The sequence below is a fragment of the Papilio machaon genome, chromosome 9 (assembly GCF_912999745.1).
Source record: "Papilio machaon chromosome 9, ilPapMach1.1, whole genome shotgun sequence".
NCBI lineage: Eukaryota > Metazoa > Arthropoda > Insecta > Lepidoptera > Papilionidae > Papilio > Papilio machaon.
The window spans coordinates 8633580-8654985 of NC_059994.1; the positions used below are offsets into that span (position 1 = coordinate 8633580).

Below are 21406 nucleotides of genomic sequence, written 5' to 3' on the forward strand. Positions count from 1 at the left end.
TAAACAGTGGTCAGTGGCGCAGTTGTGAAGTGCTTGACAACACCGGACCGGAATCTATTCCTCCAGGTTCGATCTCTTATTGATTTTAATTCATAAATTCAACCGACGTACTTACGCTGAAGGAAAACATCGTGATGCATATATCTGTGAAGATATTCAAAGATATGTATGAAGTCAACTAACACGCACTCGGTTAGCGTGGTTGACTACGGCCTAGTCACCCCTAACTTGAGTAGGCTGTGCCCTTCTGTGGAGACATATATCAACTGACCACACTGTGGCATCCATCAATGTCTTGACTTAGAGTGGTTGATATCACGTAATTTTTGCTTATCCCAAGAAAATACTTCATACAAGGTCTCAATGCAAAGCAGATATACATAATTGCTTCTTCCTATTTCACAATTCGAGATTGCTTATCGACAAAAGACCGAACTTTAGCAAGTAGGTCACACCTATAACATTTATATAGATTTTAATGTCAGATGCAAAGGTAATCGATTCTTTATATTTGTCAAATGTGAGTGTGAGGTGTGAGGGTAGTTGAAATAAAACACATCGTCTGTTACAAAAAGTACATCTCTATTATAGAGGGCAGCAGCGAGCACACGACTCGCTGCTCGTCAAATATTTGTCCAAAAACCAAATGTTATCGGAACAAAGTTCAGACCCCACGGGAATTGAGACGAGGTCGGTACAAAAATTATATCTCTGATAAATTAAAATGTGTTGTTTGAGGTCACGGTATGGGGTCTCAACTCTGCTGTGATGGCTGCGGGGACGGACACCAGTGTAATTTTAAACTATTACATTAGTCAATTAATGTCACAGTTTTTATTTGTATTGTCTTGTGGATTTAATTTCTTTTTATTTATAACAATGATTGAAAAAAAATGTCTTTCAGTTTTATAATATGTACTAACTTTAACGAAAAATAAGCTCTTTTATTTCTCATTATAAATAACATAAACAAATAATACAAAGTGTACATAATTTAAAATAATTCTAACGAAAAAAAAAATTGATCAGTGAGTCTATTAATTTCTTAATTATTTGTGTAATAATTTGAAGGAAATAATTTAATTTAGTGATATAACCGATGTCCGCCCGAGGCCAGGTGAGAAGATACTCACAATGTATATACAATAAATAAGTACAGATAATTTTGAACGTACGAGAGCTCGGCTGCGGCGCAATGTTACATCTCAATAAACTATCATTTAATGGTTTTAACGAAAGATCTATGTTTTTTTTCTAGAATGTGGAGGATATTTCATATGATGAGAGGTAAGATGGATACAACAGTAGCCGGTGTGATGCAACAACGCTCCGTACACAAGCTAGGAATCCATAAAGTATCCATTGTTACGTGTATATAATTACAAGTATCGTACCGCGTTATTCCTCACTCAGGTATAATGAAGTATCCAGCAATGGATGACCAGCGCACACCACCTTCACATAAACTACACTTAATTTGCAAATGGTGAAGTCAGTTTTCTAGTAATTGAATCCATAGACGTGTTATTTTTGACTAGATGTTTAATTACACAATATGGATATTGGCAAGAATTTATTTTTAACGTTAGAAGACGTTAGAGAAAGATTTTATTCGTCTTAATAGGAAATTAACAAAAAAAATGTAACAAACTTAATATTGCGAAGAAAAAACTTGTGTACGAGGTGGGTGCGCGGTTACGACGCGGTAACGACGCGGTACATTCAACCTGTTAGTTCTAGTCACAGTACATTGCTCCAATTAAAAAATATTCTATTTTGAGATATACCGGAGCTACTCTACATTCAAATGTAACAAATTCAATATTTACAATCGAGACAAACTTTTTTTTTTTACTATTTATATTATTATTATTAGGATAATAAAAATGAGACCCGTTTGTAATTTTAATGACGGATAAAATACGTCTGGGAACTAAATATTACTAGTTTTAGCAAAAAAAAAAGTCGTTTCGATCAAATAACATCGAAACAAAGCTGACATTTTTCATGTACCAACATTAATTATTACAGACGGGTAGATTTAAATAAGAGAAAGTCTAAAAGTTCCATACAATCTACAATAAGCGAAGATCAACCGCCTCCATACAAATGGGATGCAGACAAACAAACATACGACCAAATCTGTTTGTCGACCGAGCTGACGATGGCTGGCGGCTAAAACAACCACTTACAGATAGAATTTACACTTTTATAAGTCTATTCAAATATCTTTGCAGCTCCAGCATCTCGTTACACAACACATTATATTCTATGTTTCGATTCGCAACAAGAACAGCCAAGATATTTGAAAAGATCTATACATTCACATACAGTATTTATATAACAAATTCATATGAAATATCAAAAATTAAATTTAGACAATCAGCTGTGAGTCAATCACAACCAGACGGTACAACACTATCCGTGACAAAATGGCCGCCGCTCTACACACACATTGGAGATTTAAAAATAACCCAAAATTCAAAAATTTTACCTTTTGTTGTTCACAATGAATTTTTAGACATAATTTTCCAATTTTTACAAATTCCCTACCACTCTCAACAGGATAGGGAAGGTCTCTAAGACGCACATGTCCTAGGTCTAATAGTCCTATAGCTTAGGTACTGTATGGGACATACGGCCCTAGAATTAGGACATCGACTCGACACACAATAGCCGTGAAATGAACAAGTTTACAAAAAAAGTTTACAAAACATGTTTTCATATTTGAAATTGACATCTCGAAACGATCAGATATTGTATAATGAGTAGTTTTACTATTGTTTTTATATCATTAGATAAAATTTTATTATTTAAATAAAATCTGAAATACTTTAGCGTTGATTAAATGAATGGAAAATACAATATTAAAATACACATGTGGATAAATGTTTCGTCTGATTGTGCGTTGATTTTCAATCTCATTATGTTTCATTTAGATTGTTTAGAATTGAAAAATATAACAACTAATTTGTTAAAAAAAAAAATTATCCAATACCACCATTATAAAATATCTGATAGTTTCAAAATAAAGTAAATTGTTACACGTATACAGAGGAATTTGTGTAACCAAAATACAATATCCATTTGATAAATTACAGAATATATTATTAAGTTTTTTTATATTCTGTAAGAAGTTCTCAAACGACTACTTGATTTTAATATATTAAGATGGAAGAGTCCGACTTCCAATTTCATACACTGTTAGACAAATCCGATGAAAATAGTTACATCTCTTATGATATGTCACAAGAGATATAACTATTTTCATCGGACAGACGTCATTACGTGAGACAGACACGATACATTAAGTAATTGTTAGTAAGACAAGTACGTGTTGGTGTTCGATGTGTTTACAATATGACGGGGGAACGTCCACATCAAACATTAATTTACTATCTAACTACTTAAGAAAACGAATGTGAGAAGCGATCTGCGAAGCGTTAGTGTGCGCGCGTCACGTCACCAGTCACGGCGGCGTGACACTCCGAGTGTCGCGACGTGACACGCGGAGTGTCACGCTGCGTCACGTCGCCGGCCGCCGCACGCAGGAGACGCGAGGCAGCATTAGCACAACATAACGTTAAACAAACCAAAGGTAAACGTCGCGTTATTACAATAAGTCCGAGTATAGAAGTAACCTAAATAAAATCTATAAAATTACGCAAAGTAACTTATACAAATAATTACAAATTAACATCGAAATTGAACCTGGGGGGGGACGTGATTTGTAACAGAAGGCGCTGCGGGCGCTGCGGGGCGCTGCGGGCGCTGCGGGCGCTGCGGGGACGTCTAGTAGAGCAGCAGGAAGCCGGCGGGAGCACCGAGCAGCGCCGGCCGCGCTGTGGACACGACAGACGACGTTGCAGTAGATGGTGGGCGTGGCTGGGGGTGTGTCTGGGGCCGAGGGCGGGGGCGGGGGCGGGGGCGGACACTCACGCGGGCGCTGCTAGCGGCGGAAGGGCTGGCGCTGGAAGGCGGCGCGGTGCGAGGAGAGCGGACGACGACGCGGCGGCTCGCGCCCGCGCGCCTTCTTCTCCTCCACGTTCAGCTTCACGCCCTCGGGGCTGTCCGCGGGGAAGTACAGCGGCTGTGCAATACATTACACTTTGTTACACCTAATTGTCGACATACATTTTAAAATCTATGTAAATGTTAGGAAAGTACTAAACCGATGTAGACTTATAAAAAGATATGATAATTGTAATAACTCACAGCTGCGTTGAGACAGTCGTGCGCGGCCTGCGCGGTCTCGTAGGTGATGAAGCCGTAGTTGGGGTGTCGGGGTGCTCCGGGGGCTGCGGGCTTGCTGTGCACGCGCAGCTCGGCGACGGGCCCGAAGCGAGCGAACAGCGCTCGCAGCTCCTCCTCGGTGGCGGAGTGAGGCAGGTTGCCCAGAAACAGCTGCTGCGAGTCCGAGTACCGTCGGCCGCCGCCGCCCTCAACTAGATATATAAAAGCGTAGATCATAAACGGCGGGCTTATTGTCTACGTTCAGAGAACCTCCTCCTCCTCATGGAAGGCGGTAAGTGATAAGTATGAAATGCGTGCTGACCGGGCGGCTGGGGGGCGCGCGGGGGACGCGGGCGCTGGTCGTGCGGGGCGGGCGGGGGCGCGGGCCCGGCGGGGGGCGCGGCGGTGGGTGCGGGTGCGGGCGCGGCGGCGAGCGGGGCGGGCGCGGGGGGCGAGCTGCGGGTCACCGCACCCCCCGACCCCGACTTAAGCAGGTTCGCGTAAGTTTTTGGCTCCGGCACCGCTGTAACAATACATTGCATTACATTTTTTATAACAATCTTACTAATATAATTGTGAACAACTCAATGGATCTTGATGAAATTTGCCAGAGATGTAAAACATAGTCTTGAAGAACACATAGGCTTCTAAATAAGTTTTTTTTACTTCCGCGTGGACAAAGTCGTGGGCGACAGCTGGTACAAAATATTAATTTTATTATAATATTTATATTTCAAAAATTAAGTTGTATATTATGTCTCAAGATGGATCGTGTACCAGGTTGCGGAGGCTGCGCGGGCTGCGGCGGCGGCGGTGTGGGTTCGCGTTCGGGCTCGGGCTGCGGCGCGGGCGGCGCCTCCACCTCCACCTCCGGCTCCGGCTCGTGCTCTACACCTCCCGATATAGAGCTCGCTGCAAATATCGTATAAACATAAATATATATCGTCACGCTTCTGGAGTGAAAAGACAATAGAAGTAAAGACAGATGACGCCAATTTTTTTATTTGAGTAACATCGTATTTTTTTTATTTCAGAGAGTGCGTACCTTGCAATGCGGCGACTAAATGTCGCGCCTCGTCCATCTGCGGCGGGTGTCCGTTGAGGTGCGGCGGCGGGGCGGGCGCTGGGGCGGGGGCGGGGGCGGGCGCCGGGGCGGACGCGGGCTCGGGGGCGGGCGCGGGCGCGGAGGCGGGCGGCGACAACATGGGCGGCATGGGCGGCGCGGGGAAGGCGGGTGGGAAGGCGGGCTGAGGGAAGTACCCGCCCGCCACCGCGCCCGGCCCCGCCTCCTCCTCCTCGCCGTCCGAGCGCCCGGAGCCTTCGCCCTCCTCGTCGGAGAATACTATGTCCTGTCCGACGCAATGACATTATCACATCGATATCACAGAAATGGGGAGCGGCTAACTTGTTGGATGAATTAAAACACCGTACCTGGTATCGGAAGATGTCGTTGTGCACGTAATACTTCTTGGGCGACTGCGCGGCCAGCACGAAGGTCTGGGTGAAGCGGCGCATGGGCGCTCCGCCGTTGGACAGCTCGCCCGTCACCTGCACCACAACGCCGTTGCCCAGCGTCGCCTGCGAGTCCACCTGCACCAAAAATATATTTAGCTTTTCCTAGACGGCTAATAATTTTATACGCATAATTGCAGCGGTGAGGTCATAAATCATTACCTGGCTGATCTTGGCATGACAGTCGCGGAAGTTGAGCTGCTGTATACGGTTATGTATCTGCTTCTGACCGACGACGGGCAGTGTCTCGCGGTTGGGCGCGTCCAGTCCTCCGTGCACAAACGACGAGTAGTTGTTGTAGAACCTGCGACATACCTCATAATTTGTTTTTCATCTTAAAACAACATTTAAAACTCAAACTGTGATCTGAACAATAAATCCAACTTATTTGTTTATACAGAGTCACTGGCTTTGTACCGCACATGTTTTTTTAAATGCCGCGCGGACGGAATCGCAGCAAAAGCTAGTTATCATAATGAATAGAAACTGCAATAACACAAAATTTGTTATTTATATGTAAAAGTAACAATAATAAAACAATAGTGAATAAATCAGAGAAGCACAAGTTTCATATGTGTTATCATCTTAAAAGAATGGCTTATTGTGGACAAATATATTTATTGTATGGTATTATACATTCTCATTTGACTCATGCATTCCATGTTAGAGGACAAACTGTTCCAAAGTTCCTAATTATTGCAACTCTAATTGTACAAATTCAAACATAACAAAGTTAACAAATAGTAAACCTGTGCAGATAGGCAGGCGCCTTGTTGAGCAGCGTGTAGTACTGGCGGACGAACTCGCGGCCGACGCTCTGCGGGGACGGGGACGCCTCCATTACCATCGCTGTTGTCGACAATGCGCGCTAATTCTGCTCGCTGCCCACCGCTTGACGCTCTGCAACTCCTGCACATACATAACATAGTACATATATACAGTTACGTTTTCATAACAGGACATCATACTTTGCATTTAAACAAAATCATGTACCATTCTTTTGATTTTGCTATGTTTAAATCACCAATTTACAACATTTGGACAGAATTTAAAATCTAAAAGTAAAATTAAAGTCTAAACAACAACTATTTTATATAAGCTGGAATAAAATTAATTACTTTTACTAGCTGCCGCCCGCGACTCCGTCCGCGCGCAGTTAAAAAAAAATGGGGGGGGGGGTATGAAAAATAGATGTTGGCCGATTCTCATAGATACCGGATAAGCACAAAAAATTTCACCAAAATCGGTCAAGCCGTTTCGGAGGAGTATGGCAACGAAAACTGTGACACAAGAATTTTATATATTAGATTTTTGAAGGTAAGTTTACAAAGACAACAATTAAATGGAAAAAACTAATTCACTTTGCAGACTTTATATGCATGTTCATACAACTCTCCTGTACTCTGCAAATTAGGAATTGACTTTATATTTAGGAAAAAAAAAACATTATTTTGTAGGAGATCAAGGTCATAGCCAATAATACTTCCACATAAGCAATCAGAAATGGTTTAAAATTATACTAAAATTGGACTGTCCTTAACTATTATATAGTTACTGTTAATAATATTGTTTAAGCAATAATGGTTGTTAAACCTGGATCTTTACAAATAAAGCCAAGCAAAAGATAGTGTCGACACAATGCGCAATTGAAAGAAGCATACTAAATATCAGGAAAATACAGAAAATATGTAGCAAAAGAATTAAACAAAAAACAAAAATATCTGATGCCCTAAGAAAAGCGCTAAAATTAAAATTTCAATGGGCTGGGCACATAAGTTGTGTCACTGATTTGCGATGGACCATAGAAGCTATGTGATGGAAAGGATGGGCAGACAAAAGAAGTGTTGGTAGACCAAACAAACGGTGGGCTGATGACATTACTGAAAGAATAGGGACAAATTGGATGGTACTTGGCACGGACCAAAAAACTTGGAAATGGGAGGAGGAGTCCTTTACCCAAAGCAGGATCCATATCTGAAGCTGTGCAACTAACCATACTAACACTTAAACTTGTACATATTAAACATAAGTCAAAACTAACAATACTAACAAATAAAGTAGGATATACAATTGTAAATGTAAATAAACAAGGCTTTCTTATTATTATTATAATATTATTAAGCAATAATTTTACAGTGGGTTACAATTATGGTTTGTAGACCAACTTGTTACATGGACATTTGTTTTTTTTTTTCAAATCAGTTACAGTTACATATTTTACAATGTAAACAGAACAAGTATAACATTAATATGTACATTATTATGAATAGTTCAGTTATGTTTGTAACAAAAATCACCATAAGATATTTTTAGGAATTATCATTTTGCGAATCGAAAGAAAAGGTTTGTGATATATTTTTTCACAGAGCATTTAAAAATTACATATTTTTGTCTGGCCTACATAAATTCAGTACATTCTATGACACCAAGAAACTAAGGCACCTTATTCTGTAATTAAAAGCTAACTAACAAAGCAAGATCTAAAAAGGAGTAACGCGATTTGTCAAAGTACGCATGGCGCCTCAAACTCTGATACCCCGACTTCTCATAATTTCGTTATCAAAAATATTACCACACTGGATAAATTTTGAGTGGAACATACAGAAAAAAACTTATAAAAGCATAATATACATCTTGCAATCAATGTATTGGCGTAACACCGAAACAGTAGGTCTTTAACCTATAGAATTATATGTATCAGCCGACAATCATAATATTAGTATTCTCAAGTTATAAAAACTTCCAAAACATTTAAAAACTTACCTTAGTAAATTTTAGGCATCAAAATGGTATATTCAGCAACAAATCGTCTCGAAATTCGTTTAATTTTTACAATAAATAGGGACTGAAAACAGAAAAAGAGCCTACCTCACCGTTTAGTGTCAAGTCAATTTCTAAAAAAGTGTTGCCAGATTTCATTAAATTAAATCAATTGTACAATGAAGCTCTAGTATATTAAAACGAAAATTTTCGCGTTTTTTTTATTGAACAAGTCCAATTTTTTAGACAGGCCTAATGAATTTACAGGTTAAAGATTTTAAGAAAAACGTAATTATTGTGTTCTGGTTGTAAAATATTTCTCAGTGACAGAAATCGTTAAGTATAGTTTTCGTTATAAGCAGAGCTGGGCATTAACTCGTTAATCCGTTAATCGTTAATTAACGAAGTTAACATTTTGCTTAACGGATTAACTTTTAAGTTAACTTCAAAAAGTGTTAACGCTTTTGTTAACTTCCGTTAAACTCAACTTCCGTTAATAAAAGTCCGTTAATCGTTAAATTAGAAACTTGGAGACGTGCTGTCATTTTGTTTAAATTACGCGCCACGCCACGCTCGTAAGTTCAGCTATGTTGGGCAACTGTCGGCGACTCGAATGGTAAACGAACGAATTGATAATTGATATATGTGAAGTTCGCGTGCAAGTGTGATGCATCAGAGCGTTCGGGAAAGACGTGACCAACAGAAAAAGAAGGTTCGAAATAGTATATTTCATTACGAGTATATAAAAGCACGAGTATGTAATAGCCCACATTCCGAACGCTCTTCGTCCCTGCAATACGCCACTCTTTGAGCAACTGTATTAAAACACTTTTTACTCGTGCTTTTTCTTTAGCTTTTCCAAACTCGTGCGTTCTCTTTCCCAACTGTCAAAATAATGTCTATTAAAAGAAAAAACAACCGCGAAGTTTTTACAAAAAAAAAAATCATTGAAGTTTTTATGATTCATGCAAATATTTTAAAAAAAGAAGCTCCTAATTTGTTACAATATCAGATTTAATGATTTGATTCAATGAATTAGGTTAGGTTTCATTTTATATTTAATCTCATTAAATTTCATTTTCATTTCATATTGATAAAAATAATCTACTGAAGACTTGACCGTTTGGGCATAGTTCCCTTTGCCTTCCCAGAATGGGTGAAGAAAACAAAAAAAAAATCTCTGTATTCTTTTACGGTTGGCGCCATTTTTCAAACATTTTAGTTACTTGAGTTTATTGTGTTTTTAATATTCTATTAAATTGTTTCATTTTTCGCAACTATATTAAAAATAGTTGTTTAGTACACGTGCGGAATTGTCATTACAACTTATTCCAACTGTCAACCCTCACCTTCGGCTGCGCCTCGGCTCGGGTAGACATTTGTCGGAACTCTTTGCAATGACAGGGTTTCCGCACTCGTAATGAAATATACTATAATGCATTCATACTTGTCTCTAATACTAATGTGTTATAGAATGTATAGTCAAATTACTATTTTAAACAAGTGTCGCCACAATAAATGTGAAATTAGTATGTACAATTTTGGTATGGTTAACTGTTAACGATTAACTTTAACTTGCGTTAAATTTTCGAAAATTTAACGCTTTAACGATTAACGAAGTTAATTTTTTAATTAACGAATTAACGATTAACGAAGTTAACTTTTCGATTAACTGTGCCCACCTGTGGTTATAAGAATAAGAAATCGTTAAGTATTTTAGTTAAGTTTGGTTACACAATTTGCTACAAGTTGTTCTCAAACTTCTGAAAACTAAAATATTTAATACTAGGCTTATTCAATATTTTTGAATTGTTTCTTCTTTCCTTTTGAGAAAAATTTTCTTGATAGAATTTTAGTACTTTCAGAAGCAAATTAAGTATTTTTTGGGACAATATGACAAAGGAGCATATGAGTGATCGGACCGGCTTATAATTTTATGACGTTATTCTTATCCGGTTTTTGAATATTGTGTAAAGCGTAATTGCACAGAGGAATATATTTTAAAATTTTCATTCCGTTAAAAGTATCGAAATTGTTATTCAGCTTTTTTAGCCAATATAAGTTATACATGTATAAATGAAGCTTCCGAATCTAATAATTTCAGAGAGCAACTTCATATCACTTAAAAAAAGATAGCTTTGAACGCGACTAAAAATATATTACGTTTTGGGCGGCTTGGCGGCAAACTAACGACGTTTTGTTGGCACCAGTATTGATCGGTTTCTGTTATTGCTATCTCTTTTGTGTAAGGCTTGAAGACATCTTTTATCCTTGTCGACACAAAAAGAATGCCATTGACCTCTGCAAACGCCTTATCGCTCATTGGTTAAATAAGTGGAAGGGATAGAACGCTTGCTAAAAAGTGGCGTCAGTGTGTGTGTTGCCAACATTTTAGACTATTTCGCGCCGACTCATCACCGGCTTCCGTTCATCCTTCTGCGTTTGGCATTCATTGTTGAAGGTCGTGTGCGGACCTTAGTTATTAGTTTATTATTAATAAGCCTATACTTAAGTCAATCATGGCCAATAACGACAATTTCGCGCAAGATGTTACAGAACAATTAAATGGAAACATAGAAAATGGTGGCGGCGATATTCAAGATAATAATGGAGAAGCGTCGGGACGCGATGACGACAGGTAAAGCTATTTTCGTTTATTACACCAAAGCTACTTAAAAACTAATGTTTTGATTTGAAATTTTACTTTTTGTTAAATGTAATAAGAAATGTTAGCTTGGTAAATGTGCTTTTGCAGTACCATCATTATCCACCCGCAATGGCGTCGGCGGTCCGGCATTATTATTATCGGCATCATAATCTATTTTAATCCTTAAGGTTTTTTCAAAATTCAATGTTTTCACTTTTGCAGTTGGTTCTTCGCGATTAGATATCATTCTTGGATGTGATAGTTTTCATTTCAGACGTTATCTTCCACATAAATTTTCCGAAATAGTTCGTAGCCGCATGAAGTTAAAATGGCGTCTTACGCGCGTCTCTCGCACCCGGCACCGGTCCCGTTATTGATTTTTCGCTTCGGATCCGTTATGTTAGAATTGTTGTTACGGTCACTGAGCGGGCGTGGGCCGTTTGCCGTTTTGCGTATTTGCAAGATTTTAAATCGGTGGTAGTGGGTATGATTGTGGCTCGGGGCTTTGGGGCGCTCGCCCCGCGCATCTGTGGAGCGCTACTAACTGGCTGTCTCTCTGCAGGTGTGAGCCTGCGCCGCCGCCGAAGCTGCCGCCGGAGGACGTCATGGTATATATCCGCTGGGCTCACACTAAAGTAAAGCTACCACCAAAGACCACTCATTGGTTCGGCCACTTAATTTTGGGCCCCGTTCACACTTGCCAATTTCAAATCTTGCGATATTACTGTAACATTCTTTGTTTATATCTCGTTGTCTGTAATTTAATTATAAAGTTTCCAGTTTTCCTTTTTGTAACTTACAGGTTGTGAATTTGTTTTGCTGCAGTGCTTGGAGTTTTGTTTTTGAACAATAAGTAGCTGTAAAGTACTGTAAACAAGTACTGCATAGTTGTTTAATGTTAAATTGTAATATTTTTAAGTTGAAACTTTCTCTGATTCGCGATAGTTACTATTTGTAAATTCACCATTTTTAATTTCTTTTTACATGAACTTACAGAAAACTCTTTGTGGGAGGCTTGAGCTGGGAAACTACAGACAGTAAGTTACCTCTAATCCATTTCTTGTAAATTCTAATTTAACTACCTTTAATTGGTTAATATTTAAAGATGTAATGTCCACTTGTCTATAGTTTAATTTCTATATATTATTTAATGATGAATATTTCAGTTCTGCTTCTGATATAAATTGAAGAAAGCTTTACCCACAATACTGAGGATGCAATATTTGATATACTTAATATGTTAGTAGTTAATAAATGCTAATGTAAGTTTGTACTTCCACAGAGGAGTTGCGTGATCACTTCAGTGCATACGGTGAGATTGAGAGCATCAATGTGAAGACAGATCCCAACACAGGACGGTCACGTGGTTTTGCCTTCATTGTTTTCAAAGCACCAGATTCAATTGATAAAGTGATGGCAGCAGGAGACCACACAATCAACAATAAGAAAGTTGATCCAAAAAAAGCAAAAGCGAGGCATGGGAAGATATTTGTTGGAGGTTTAAGCAGTGAAATCTCAGATGATGAAATAAAGAACTTCTTCAGCAATTTTGGCACAGTGAGTATAATTAATAATAAGTAATTGTCATAATTAAAGCAAATAACTTGATTTTTTATGATGACAATTCCGGTTTTGGTGAGATAATTAAGTTCTAGACTACCTGAAGAGGAATCCGGGCCACTGACCAATATTTGTTCAAATTTGCAAAGATTGAATAGTTTGGGAGTTAGTAGTACATATTAAATTTTACTTTCAGATCATTGAAGTTGAAATGCCATTTGATAAGACAAAGAACCAAAGAAAAGGATTCTGCTTCATTACATTTGAATCTGAGCAAGTTGTCAATGAACTCCTCAAGACTCCTAAGCAGACTATTGCCGGCAAGGAGGTAAGATTTCATTATACAATGAGTTCTAGATTTAGTAGATATTTCACTGTGATAAGTGTTTGAATGTGTTTTGAGCAAATTTTCTTTTGTGACTGTTACTTATTCACCCCTAACTTAGAGTAGACTCCGAGCCCCTTGGTGGGGAAGTATTTTGAGCTGATGATTACATATTTACACTATTGCAAAACAAAAATACAACAATGAATGTTTTACTTATGAATTAATGTCAATGAATTTAATATTTAACAATTTACATTTTCTAAATTCCATAGATTTTCTGTTTTATTTTGACAATTATAAATGTCTACTTGTTCCATATTATGCTTTCTGTAATGTAACTTATTAAAAATGCGACACAAGTGTTTTGTGTGCTATTTTATGATTTGTCATATTTAGATAAGCTTCTGACATAATAATGTAATTTTAATTTTTTTTGAGACAAATTATTTTTTTTCTTTTTTTCAAGAGCTTTGAAAATACTCGTAGGCATAGGAAATACTAGCGTTAGTCGACAACAACTGGTCGTAGATAAAATGATTTTCCCATATTTTGCTGCAATGTAATTAATGAGTTTAAATGTATTTATAGGTAGACGTGAAGCGCGCTACACCTAAGCCCGACGGTCCCGGAGGAATGGGCGTACGCGGCGGCAGGGGCGGACGGGGAGCGCGCGGCGGCCGCGGAGGCCGGGGCGGCTACGGCGGCCAGGGCACCTGGGGCAACCAGGGCTACGGCGGCTACGGATACGGCCAAGGCGGCTACGGCGGCGGATATGATGGATACGGATACGGCGGCTACGGATACGACGGCTACGGCGGATACGGCGGTTACGATTACTCCGGCTACCCTAATTACGGTAAACGCGGCAAGCAGAACTACTAGGGGCGAGGTTCGCTAAGCACCGCTCACCGACACATTACCTCGACTGATGTTACCTGATTTTTAGCATGTAAACGTAGAGTAAGGATAGGTTAGCGTGATGTTGTGTCCCGGATGCTGCCCATGATGTCGCTGAAGTCGCAAGACTCGACTGAAGTATACAGGCAGAGTCTGCATTGCAAAAAACTGACAAGCCTGAAATTCTAAATATTAGTGGATGTTAAAGTACAGAGAATTGATAATTATTTTCCACACCCGATTACAATTTGAAATGAAATGTTTGGTTTGATTGTGGAGAGTGTCAGACAGTCGGCGATGTGGGCGGCGATGTGGGCGGCGTACGGGCACTAGCGAGTAGCGACGACGGGCGAGCCTCCGTCCTTGAGATGCCTATTTACCTTGTATGTGTTGATCCACTCGGAGCAACGTGGACTTTAGGTGTACGATTTAGTGTAGAAAATATTTATTTTTCTATTATAACTACGTATTTACATGGATATTCTATCGAGATAATGTGTAGTGAATGTTGTCGGAGACAATATATATATATATCAATATAACCAACGGTTCTATCTAATCATTTTTGGAGTAATTAGATTTTAATCATTTTACTTAACTTGTTTCCGAGAGATCATATTTAATTTGCGCTATTTGATTTTTTCCACTAATTTGCATCGCCGCGTGCCCTATGGCCCTATGGCCTATAGCCCTATAGCGTAGTAGCACGTGCCCGCAGCTCTCGATCACTCTTTATCATTGTGTCACTGGGTACTGTATTTGTACATATGTTATCTGCCTTACGTTTTATAAGTGTTTATTTGTAATACCACTTTTGACATATGTAGCAATGTCGCCCGAGTTTTGTTTCTTTTTGGTATTTTTATTTACCTATTAACACTCTCGCCACATGCTACATTTGGGAAATTGGGGTAATATATGGAGAGACATTGTGAAAGTGATAAAGATATGATGAAGCTTTTGAATAAAGCACTGTTACAAAAATCTCAATGTGTTTCCATATATTTGATCCCAATCCACATCCCGCCACCTCGTCATCTCGCCACCCGCCGCTCGCCGCGGGCCCGCCGCGTCGCAACCGCGTCGCAACCTCGCTGCCACCGCCACTAACCCGCATGCTCTGGTGCAGGCACGCTCTCGGCTATCGGCTCTCGGCTCCTAATCCCATTACTACCTACATACAACACAACAATTTTGCTCTCAATTAATATCTACTTAGTTTTTAACATTTTGTCTAACTTTAGTAGTCTAATCTAGTTTCATACTAGTTTTAATTATTAGAAGTTGAAAAATATCACAGAATTTAAATAAGATACCATTATAGCAGATTATGCTTCATACTTATTTTTAAACTTGTATGTTTTTAAAACGCATTGGTTTGAGAAGATTGCAAGCACATAAATACTTTTTATTCTATTTTATTCAAGTTAAATATACAAATTTCAAAACTGGAGTTCAAGTTTAAATCTCTTGCCAGCTGAAGAGAACTTGCTGCTTGAAAACCGATTGTACAATGAATTACAATCTAGAAAATTGTTTTTGATAGAGGTTTTCAATAATGCGTGTATAGCAGGTAGGGATAGAATAGGTTTAAAAATATTAGCTTAATGATATGAGTTTATAAATGGTTATTAGTAGTATAGGCTTAAAGCTTTTGTGTGCCACACGCAGTCTGAAAAGTGTGCATTAACTATGAAAGATGTGTTAAGAGGTCCAAAAGAGCTAGCAGGGCAAAGCAAAGCGCTCGTAGGCTCGGACTAATGGTTTGTATTGCGGGCAGACTACGGCGGATACGGAGGGTACGAGGGCGGCTACAGCGCGCGCGCGACTCCACGCGGGAAAGGTACTGCCGACCCTCTGCTCTGCCACTTTCTCTCCCACCCCCCACCCCCCCCCCCCACTCTCTCTCTCTACTGCGATGATTTGATGGAATTTGTTGCTGTAATAATGCACCTTTCGTTCAAGTATAAATAAGATTTATAAAATTTTTGCAGCATTGTTACAAACACTACATATTCTGTATTCGTCCTCATTCATTCTCCACCTAAGAGATTTTGTGGTAGAAATGAGTTATAAAAAGATGTAGTTAAAATGGACATTTTTCGAGGTTTAATTATCGCACTAAATGTTTGGTTTAGCTTCAAATATTTTTGAAGTTACATATTTCCGTCAAAGCGTCGTAGGTCTTAGCAATAATATCACCTAGTCCATACAGTTTGCCGGCTTTCGTAGATCTGCCTGTCCTATAGTTTCTCTATCTTTTCTCTTCATACACGTGTAGGCTTATACATAGCTAGTTGCGATGTTGTAAATGCAATGCGGTTTCATTTATAACTAAGTCTAGATTTAGGTAGATTCAATTGGGTTCAGACATATTTTTGGGAAACTTAAGACCAAATTGAGGTTTAATACATATGGTTATGAAGTCTTAGTTGTAAATGGCTATATGCACAATTTCGTTAGAAAAAGCATCCACATTTTACTAAATTATCAAAATCGATTCGGCATATGGCAGCGTTGTACCGCGACGAGCTTTCATTTTTGCTAGTATTGGATCATGGATTTAGAACAGTATCATCTGTTAGTATTTTGTAAGCATAGGACCCAGCGACATTTAGGCAGTGTATGCAATGATTTGCAGCGGGCTACCAGGGCGGCAAGCAGCGGGGCGGCGGTGGCGGCCGCACCAACCAGAGGCACCAGCCCTACTAAACTCTCTGTACCTGCCCATAGTCATCTCAGTCCAATAATAAGGTAAGCTCTTAAAAGCCCTTTGAAAATTCTGATCTGAAACAGGTCACAGTTTGCCATAATGTCAGTTGCAAAAGGTTAACTTAAGTAAAGATTAACTTCAGAAAACTACAATATACGTACTAATACAATGGTTTCTGGGGATAGACTACACGCGTGAAACGAATTCAGATGTCATTGATTCAGAATTTTCAACATTTCTCTTTTGTTACAAATTATTATGTGGAATGTATAATTATTTTAGTAAGTGTGGCTAGTCTGTATGGCAGTATGCATCCTGTCTTTTTTAGAATCATATCTTGTTTGCTTTCTTGATGAGCTTTAATGACTTAAATGTGCTTCCTCTTTATTTGTTGTCTTGGATACGACGCAGATAAAATATAAGTGAAAGAAAATGGCTTAAAATTTCTGTACTTATGTAATTTATTGAATCATTAATTTCCGATGTAAAATGTTTGAAAATAATAAAAGTTGATCTTCGTCATGAAATTTGTAAAAGACGAACTTGTCACTACGTCACTTATTGACGGAGTAATGGTTAATTTTGTAGAAAAAAATAGACGTAACTAAAAGTAAGAACTACAGAAATTGTTTTTATGTTTAGTTGTAGGTTACATGATGCATCAAAGTATTAGTAATGTATGTGCATATCCTTGCATGTCAGTCCTCAGTTCAGCTTTGACCCTCACCTTGTGATCTCAGCTTAAGTCTGCCCGAGTGGCTGCTTGAAGCACGTTTGGAGGGAAATAAGCCAAGCAATAATTGTATGTTGTCTTGTTGCAGGTTAAGTCACCGGTCATGAGCGTCCCCGCGCCCCTCTCACCGCGCGGGGGCGCGTCATTCCATTCCACATATTAATTTAAGAAAACAATATTAAGATTTTTGATAAGGATTAAAAATGAAGTCGCGAATAAATATCGCGTTGCCTGAGACCCGGGCGGCGCGACCTTTGCATAAATTTATTATAATATAGTATTGATTTATAGATTCACTTGGAGTATTATTGCTGAATAGATCGATTTGACTTGAATAGTATGGAAATTATGAACCATTTTAACTGATTTTTAGTAATATTCTACGATACAGAGCTTAAATTAGAATAATCTGTCGTCCTGTCGTCGAGCGTCGTTTGTGTGTGTGGTTGTATGCGGTGTCCAGCCCCTCTCTCTCCTGAAGTGAAGGTCATTTGTTCTGGATCTCATTGCAGATATGTTGTAGATTTGTAATTTTATTTGGTTTATTAAACAAGGAATCAGAATCATGTATTTTGTACGACCTTGATGTTTCTTCCGTGCGTAGGAATGAAATTAGCATAAGTGATCGGACATGAACAAACTTTTGGGATATACAATTGTATGTCGAAAATAAACAAATTGTAAATAAAATTTGACTTTTTGTCTTTGTTTATTATATTGTGTTGTTGCTTCATCTTAACCGAAAAACCTTAACCGAAAAGTGTAAATGATCAAAAACCCTTTATTAAGTAAATTTATAGGCACATCAAACATAAGTCACAAACTTATCTGGCTGTGTTGTCAAATAAGAAAAAGTTAACATAGCTTTACTTAACATGACTAAAAGTTCTAATACAGTCACTGTTGGCCACATGAGTGAGGGTCTGCCAAAGACCATAGAAGTATAATTTAGTACTAGTCTAAACAATTACAAACTAAACTCATTCAAAGTTTTTCTACTGCCGGAACACATGTTCATGATGTCACCCTTCAGTGTAAATAACATTAGGTATGATGTCATGTTATAGAGGATGCTCCGACAGTGGTAACAGAACTCAAAACCTAGTGCCGGACGTGCATCGGAAAGATTGCTATTTTGTTTTGGCAGGTGCAGTGAAATATCAATTTGGGCATGAATGTATAACTGATGAATGTGTGACTTGATTGGTATAATGATTAATTGCCTAAAGCATTAAGGTTAAAGCCCTCTAAAGCCTTTAAAGTATAAGCGTTCAACAACTAAGAGATAAGTGGTTGAATGTTTTAAGCGAGTGAGAGCTGAGATGTAAAATTAAGGTAATAAAATACGTCTAACAAGATCGAGCTACATAACTCTTTGAGCTCGTGCTGAAGTATTCAAACATTGTCAATCTTTGTCAATAACTACAACAAAAAACGACAGTGGAAGACGCCAACAAAGTAATTTGCATGTATGGGCCAGTTCAACCACACAAGACATCAAGTGGAAGCAATTACGCGTTTTGTCTAATGAGTGTGCGTGCTGGAGGCCTATTTTGCTCCATGCTCCCATCATTTTCTTAGAAGGAAAGGGTGAGAAGTCACCCTTTCCTTCTAAGAAAATGATGGGAAGGGAAAGTGGAACGCTTTTTGTTAAGGTTCCTCAAGAAAGAAAAGAAAAGGAAGGCGAAAAATTCCCTTTCTGTGTGTCCCCGTTACCGTTATTAAAGGTAGGCAAACGCGTCTGCATTTGCGGATGTAGCGTTGCCAGGCGTCCGGATAAAGCCGGACATAAGTAGGCTTTTTGATTTCGTGTCCGGCCAAAATAAACGTTTGTCCGGCTTTCGTTAGGCTTTTTACATTTCCCAAACGAGAGTGTACCTATTAATTTTTTTTTTATTTATTTATTTATTTATTTATTTCGTGCAACATTGGTCAACACATATTGGAAAAAAAATAAAAATAAAAATATTACATAAATTTTAGGAAAAAAAACATTACACCCGCACAAATACTAATACTAAGAAGACACTCATAATGAAGACAGTCTGTCGCCGGTCTTGTGGACGTGTGCACGTACCCAGTGTCGCACAATCGGGCAGTCAAACCTGTCTCCAAGGCCTCTTAGTATTGTGTTGGGGCTGTCCCGCACTCTGCGTAAAAGCGACGCTATCCGTTTGCGCAGCACAGCGTTAAAGCCGTCAGTGTGCGCATGCGCAAACATCTCGGATGCGCTACAGTGGCGGGGAAGCCCCAGCAGCATCCTAAGGCTATTATTGTATTGTACACGAAGGGCGCTGAGAGCCCGCTGCGTGTAGCTAACCCACAGATTGCACGTGTACAAAGTTTGGCAATACGTCTTAAAAAGCATGATTTTAACATCTGTACTACATCGCGAAAATCTGCGGGCCAGCATGTTACAGCGGACAGCCATCGCCCTTCGCTCCCTTTCAATGTCATTGTCGTCCTTCATGTCCTCAGTTACGACATGTCCGAGATATTTGAAAGACGACACCTTTAGTAAGGCAACATCATTTAATTTGATAGGAGGAACATGTTCTATCTTGCGACCCCTGGCTTGGAATACCATTAGCTCGCTCTTGCGGACATTGTAGATGAGGCCATGAGCACTGGCATATTCCTCACATATCAAGATCAGTCGTCTCAGAGCGGCGGCTGAAGGACTCAGCAGCACCATATCGTCCGCATAGCTGATGCTGTTCACTGTGCTGCCATCGATGGAGCACCCGACACCGGTGCTGCCGAGCTCGACGATTAACTGATTTATATACAGGTTGAAAAGCAAAGGCGAGGACAGACCACCCTGCCTCACCCCGCATTCCAACCTGTACGCCCGAGAAAACTGATCTTACCATTTGACCTGATTGGTTTGATGTCCATACCAATATTTTAAAATATTAATATATTCACCCGGAACATGGGAATCTACTAATTTGGACCAAAGAATATCATACCTTACCAGGTCAAACGCCTTAGTAAGGTCCAGGAAAGCCGCATAGACAGCTGTCCTCCTATCAGTGTAATACTTGACAATGTGCTTGAGAGACAAAATGGCACACTCTGTTGATAAATGGGGCCTGAAGCCAAACTGTCCATCATGCAGTACTAAATGATGCTTGAGTTGTCTCTCAATCAGACCGTCAAGTATCTTTGCTGCAGTAGTAGCTAATGTGATCGGCCGGTAATTATTTTTGTTCCCTATGTCACCAGTCTTATTCTTAACAATAGGGACAACAACAGACCTCATTAGCTCCGCCGGCAAGTAAGAGTGCCTAATACATATGGTAAATAACAAACCAAGCAGTCTCGGAAGGTGCGGGCCCGCATTCGAGAAATGCTCGATGCTAAGGCCGTCATGTCCGGGCGACTTGCCTCTCGTCATTCCTTTAATTAATAACTCAACTTCTTTAGCAGTGATACGCTTCGGCACCCTAGACACAACGACCTCAACATCACGACCTTGTTCTCTTAACGGCGATCGCACCTGAAAATGTGAGCAAAACAGATTGGCTATAGCCTTGGGATCGTGTATGCCCTCGATGCTGGCCGGGACGCAAGGCTTGGGACTCATCCTTTTTGTGTGATTCCAAAATCCTCGGAAGTCTTTATTTTTGTGGCAAGATACTAAATTATTAATTTTGATTTGTTCCCGATTTTTTTGGCAATACTTTAATTTTTCTTTGAATATTTTTCTCGATGACCTCATTTCATCATACAAACGTCCCAGTTTGGGTCGTCCGTGACCTACCCAATTTAAAAACTTATGCCTGGCGTCCCGGTGAGCATCGCGAACATACTGGTTCCACCCAGCAACGACTGGACCCCCACCACGCCGAATAGGCCGTGAGCTTTTCACTGCTGCATCTTGTAATGATGATATTGTTTTCATGTACAAGTCATCAATAATCTTGGTATGGTACGAATCGTTATTTGAACAAATCGAGTCACAGCATCGATGGAGTTCATTTGGAAAGTCAATTGATTTTAATTTTTCATTACAAAGTT

General features: G+C 39.4%; 2 protein-coding genes and 1 non-coding gene across 4 annotated transcripts; 2 read left to right on the top strand and 1 right to left on the bottom strand.

Moving 5' to 3' along the window:
* Positions 1-3939: 3939 nt before the first annotated feature.
* On the bottom strand, positions 3940-8626 carry LOC106709621 (ras GTPase-activating protein-binding protein 2). Its single transcript, XM_045679505.1, has 9 exons — positions 8509-8626; positions 6495-6654; positions 5908-6049; positions 5665-5823; positions 5279-5582; positions 5011-5145; positions 4556-4621; positions 4216-4445; positions 3940-4090 (listed from the first exon to the last, which is right to left on the bottom strand). Exons 2-9 carry the CDS (start codon positions 6590-6592, stop codon positions 3950-3952), a joined length of 1275 nt encoding a protein of 424 aa, XP_045535461.1. The 5' UTR covers positions 6593-6654; positions 8509-8626; the 3' UTR covers positions 3940-3949.
* A 2283-nt stretch (positions 8627-10909) lies between these two features.
* On the top strand, positions 10910-18093 carry LOC106709863 (RNA-binding protein squid). Of its 2 annotated transcripts, XM_014501761.2 has the most exons (8): positions 10910-11143; positions 12149-12189; positions 12435-12709; positions 12909-13040; positions 13629-13896; positions 15718-15780; positions 16579-16691; positions 17472-18093. In XM_014501761.2, the coding sequence occupies exons 1-7, from the start codon at positions 11025-11027 to the stop codon at positions 16647-16649; spliced, it is 969 nt and encodes a 322-aa protein (XP_014357247.1). In that variant the 5' UTR covers positions 10910-11024; the 3' UTR covers positions 16650-16691; positions 17472-18093. The 2 variants fall into 2 exon arrangements, with proteins under 2 accessions (XP_014357247.1, XP_014357256.1); XM_014501770.2 differs by lacking the exon at positions 15718-15780 and having other exon boundaries at positions 10911-11143.
* Positions 12298-12367, top strand: LOC123721276. The gene has a single exon (XR_006756195.1). It is a non-coding gene; the product is annotated as a small nucleolar RNA snR61/Z1/Z11 (small nucleolar RNA).
* Positions 18094-21406: the final 3313 nt, after the last annotated feature.